The sequence below is a fragment of the Arachis ipaensis genome, chromosome B07, assembly GCF_000816755.2.
Source record: "Arachis ipaensis cultivar K30076 chromosome B07, Araip1.1, whole genome shotgun sequence".
Taxonomy (NCBI): Eukaryota; Viridiplantae; Streptophyta; class Magnoliopsida; order Fabales; family Fabaceae; genus Arachis; species Arachis ipaensis.
In genome coordinates, this window is record NC_029791.2 from 99293782 (window position 1) to 99298749 (window position 4968).

The 4968-nt window shown below is 31.4% G+C and overlaps 1 protein-coding gene across 3 annotated transcripts; it reads left to right on the forward strand.

The window, feature by feature from the left end:
* On the forward strand, window positions 1499–4674 carry LOC107609901 (high mobility group B protein 9). Of its 3 annotated transcripts, XM_016311959.2 has the most exons (8): window positions 1499–2036; window positions 2291–2486; window positions 2585–2626; window positions 2746–2824; window positions 2984–3149; window positions 3343–3441; window positions 3879–4264; window positions 4348–4674. In XM_016311959.2, exons 2-8 carry the CDS (start codon window positions 2347–2349, stop codon window positions 4498–4500), a joined length of 1065 nt encoding a protein of 354 aa, XP_016167445.1. In that variant the 5' UTR covers window positions 1499–2036; window positions 2291–2346; the 3' UTR covers window positions 4501–4674. The 3 variants fall into 3 exon arrangements, with proteins under 3 accessions (XP_016167445.1, XP_020961736.1, XP_016167446.1); XM_021106077.1 differs by having other exon boundaries at window positions 1499–2486; XM_016311960.2 differs by lacking the exon at window positions 2585–2626 and having other exon boundaries at window positions 1505–2486.

The following is a 4968-nucleotide window of genomic DNA, read 5'->3' on the forward strand; positions in this document are numbered from 1 at the left end:
TATTTTAACAAATCCAAGTAGGTCTAATAGGTCTAATAAACTAATTTGTAAGTCTGAATTTAGTCTTTTAAATTAGTTTGTGTCTAAAACTATTTTATGACAGGTTAGACTGCAAGTCAAACTTTAGGCTCTTGATAGGTCATATAACCTATTTTCATCTCTAATTACGAATAATATTTAGTAACATTCTCCCAAATCATTAAATAAAAAATTACAGACCTAATTTTATTAATTTTCCAAAATATTGGCGACATTTGCTGGATTATTTTATTTTTATTTGGTGATTGATATAATTTGCAGAATAATAAAATTGAAAGAAGAAAATGAGGACAAAGCATTTACAATTCAAACGAGGAAATGTATATTTTGAAAGTATTTGAAATTTTTAAAGATAAAAATATTGTATTTGAATACTTAAATGAAATATTTTCAAATTTCAAAGAATTTTAAAAGGTTTAAAAGGGATTTCAAGTTCAACTATTAAAATGGGAAAATTTCAACTTCCACATATAAGAAAGGAATTTCAATTTTCTCCTTCTTTCTCACTTAACAATATACTTTTATATGTATTAATTTATATTTAAAATTAATAAATGATAAAAATAAGTTACATATGTATGAATAAAAGCAATTCAATTTGATCTTTTTTCAAACAAAAATATTTTAAAAATACAAATGCTATATATAATTACTTCAAAGAAACGAAATATTTTCAAATTAAAGAGAATTTAGTTACAGTATTTAAATTTTTTACATTTAAAAATTCTCTAAAATTTAACAATATTTATCCAAGCATAGGTTCTATCTGGATGTTCAATGAAGGTAAGTCAAATGTGTCATAATTATGAGTAATTCACTAATTGGTAAGTAAATCAGTACCAGAAACTAGTATTAATTGAATACTAATGAGTAACGAGAATATTAACTTGTACGGAAAAATATATTTTTCAGAGAAATTAGTAATATAAAAATACACAAAATTAATTAGTAAAACCATACAATATATATAATATTCTGAAAACTTAAGACACGGCTTTAATTAATTTTTCTTTGTTATGAACTTAATTTTAATGCACTTAAGTGAATATTAATTTTAGTTGGATGTGTGTTTTGCCATCTAATCAAATATTTTTCTATGATTATTCAAGTAATATGCTAAAAAAAAGCTAATAGTCTAATACGATATATAATTAAATATTTATGTGAATGTCTTCTCGATTAGTTCATGCAAATCAAATTATTTAAATAAAACAAATCACTATATAAGAATACACAACATTTGAATCGAAGATTTTTTATACTATATAAAATATTAGATTTAAAGCTTATTCCACTAATATAGCATATTTAACAAATGAATACATTTTTTTTTTTTCTAAACAAAACTTGAAATGAAAAATCTGTTTGGCCATTAAAATACGAACTGAATTTATTTTGGTAGAGTGGACGTTTTGGCTTTAGTCCGTAAGGATAGCGGATGGTATTGTGGCTTAGTGAGGTTGATAGTGAAGTAAGAGTTCAAATATGAACCATGAAATGCATCCATCCATTCATTTCATCCCATCATCCATCCATCCATCCATCCTCCCTCATAAATGACATAAAGAAAAGAGTGTATATCTATGCATAGTGCATCATCATCATCATCTTCATCTTTATTCTTTGGTGCAAGGCAGTTCTGAGGCATCGAACAATGAACAGCATCGCAGTCAGAAGCACAAGTGCATGTCAACGCTCTGACCATAGCAGCACAGCATTGTCAGGAGCCTACCAATGACATCAGAATAGAACACACACACAGATTTATATTTTCATACATTCGCATTTATTAAATCTTCTATACTCTATAGTATTTAAATTTAATTTAAATAAATAATATTTATATATTAGTATAGAATACTGAGTAGTACAAGCTTAATTTCTATTCCATTGGACCTTGCATTCATCCATCCATCCGAGCAGAAAAAGCCAAGAGTGGTGAGTAACCGTTCCCCCCTTCCCACGCGGCAAACCATCTTCTTTAATTCTCAGCTTTGGTAAGACACTCTTCTCTCCTTTCCTTAATTGCACTTCTCTCATTTTCTCATCTCGGAATTATCGTACTTCCCCCCACCCTTTTCTTTTCTTAATTCTTATAAAGGACTAATATTTAATACATCTGATTTTAATTTAATTAGTTAATTACTCTCGTCACATCAAAATCAAATATCTCCCTGCCATTTATGTGCTTTTAAAAAAACACACCACCACTCCCTCCTCTCTTGTTTGTTCTCTTTTTATTTTGTTGCAGTGCCGTTGAAACTTGAGAGCTAGAGTCCCCTTTGTTTTTGTCTTTTTTCTCTCCAAATGTCCTCTTCCACCGTTGGCAATGAGGAGGAGAAGCTTTACCCTTCCCCACTAGCCTCTCACGACGACATCGTCAAGGACCCTTCTGTCTTTTGGGACACTCTCAGACGCTTTCACCTCCTTCTCAGTACCAAATTCATGTAAGCTCCTTATATAATATTTTACTCCACAAAAACTAATAAATAAATTAATTAATCTGTTTTTGTTTTCCGCATCACATCACTGCATCTGTATGCAGCATACTACAACAAGCTAGCTGGAATATGATTTTGATATTCGGGTTGAGCTTTTTCATTCCCTTTTATTTTTTTGTAATCTGCGCGTTTTTAATATATATTATATATTTTGTTGTGTGAAATAAAAACAAATAAAATGTTTGGATCGTTTTGGGTTATGAAGGATTCCTGTGATTGGAGGGAAGGAGCTAGATTTGCACGTCCTGTACGTGGAGGTTACGAGGAGAAGTGGCTATGAGAAGGTGGGGTCCTTCCTTCCGTACAACCTCTGTAAAACGCATTACCCACTACTGCTACGGACTACCCACTCAAAACGAATTAGTTTTATTTATTTAATTATTTATTATTATTTCAATTTCAATTTCTGGGGTATATCTGTTTATGTTTATTAAAACGTGCAGGTAGTTGCAGAGAAGAAATGGAGGGAAGTGGGAACTGTCTTCAGGTTCTCAGCGACGACCACAAGCGCCTCTTTTGTGCTCAGGAAACACTACCGCAACCTTCTTTACCATTACGAACAAGTTCACTTCTTTAATGTTAAGGGTCCTCTATACTCTCCATCATCAGGTCCTTCATTTTTTCACTTTTAGTCGTTAACTTAATTTTTTTAATTTAATAATCTAATAACATATTTTAACTTATACTTTTAGAGATTGATAGATAATTAATTGCTAAACACAATAAATTCTAATAATTTTTTAGCATTCCTCTTATTTTATTTCAAATGTGTACGCTTTAAGAACCCAAATTTGTTGTACAGATTCATTTTCTGGCAGCAAGCACTCCTGGAGATCTGAGCTGGCTATTGTTGAATATTCTCCCAAGCCAGTGACCCATACTAAAGGTTCCCAACCTCAAGGTACTATAGATTAAACGTTCAATCATATTACTAGACACAAAAAATACATATTGAAATAAAAGAAACATATTTTGGTGGCTAATTTTTGTTCATGCAATATTTTTATTAAGCGAACTTAAATTTCAAACTTATTGTGTCCGATATAATTGTAATTTGAAATGAATAATGTAGTAGTAACCAAAATTGGTGTGACTTATAAGTTGTGACACCATATTCACCCCAATAACCAGTGAATTGACAATGTGGATGAGAGCCTATTTCGGGATTATATGGAGGCTCATTAATTGGGAATTTCAGTGCTTAATTAATTAAAAATCAATTATGCCAAAGTGTTTTTTTCTGAAGTTTAGAACTGTGATTTGCTTATTTAAGAGATTCATTGCATTTATTCAAGGACCTTCTGAGTGGTGAATTACATTTTGGTTCATTGTGTGTAGAGTCTATAGACCCTTCATCAAATCTTTCAGGGAGGGGAACGATAGAGGGAAAATTTGAATGCGGCTATTTAGTGTCAGTGAAAGTGGGTTCAGAGGTTCTAAGAGGAGTACTGTACCATCCAGAGGAATTGGTTCCTCCCCCAACTGTTCCACAAAATGGCAATGCCATCGTACCCTACGGCTGCAAACCTCACCATTCCGGCCGCCGGAGGAGGAGGAACAAGAGAAAGTGGGACCCGAACTACCCGAAGCCAAATCGGAGTGGCTATAACTTCTTCTTTGCTGAGAGGCATTACAAGCTCAAGTCACTTTATCCAAACAGAGAGAGGGAGTTTACCAAAATGATTGGCCAGTCTTGGAATAGTCTCAGCCCAGAAGAAAGAATGGTAAGCACTTAATTTGTCTTTTGCATATGTGGTTGCTTTCTAAGTATCACGGTTTATGCCTTTATGGTTTGTGAATGATGCAGGTTTACCAGAACATTGGCTTAAGAGACAAAGAAAGGTACAAGAGGGAGTTGAAGGAGTACAAGGAAAAGATGAAGATTATGCAAAATTTAGAAGTTGCGGCGCCCGGAAATCTCACTGGTTCTGTCCTTAATGGTAGCCAAAGAATGGCTTAGGAATGTTGTTTATTAAATCTATTGATCTTTTTATATGCATATTCTTGTGGAATATGGTCTAGAGGGACTAGCGGCTGAATTTTATATTTTCGATTAAACTTTGGGTTAATTAATTGTTAGATCCTTTGATTTTATTTAATGGATCGCTTTCTGATTTGATCTATAGTGAGAGGATTGGTAATGGTTTGTCTACTGCAGAATGAAAATTACAAAAGTAATAATCATTATTATTTTTTAACAGAAAATGTTACATCTACATCAATAGTAACTACTAAAATCAATAATTATATATTTATGTATATTTATGCATATTAATTTACATTTTTTAATTAAATAATTAATTATTAAAATAGGTGTTGGCGATAAATTAAAGATAAATTCGTTTAATCATCGATTAGTAGTTTGGTTAAGTTTAACTAAATTAATAAGAGATAATATTTAAATTAATAAAATTATACTATTTAAATT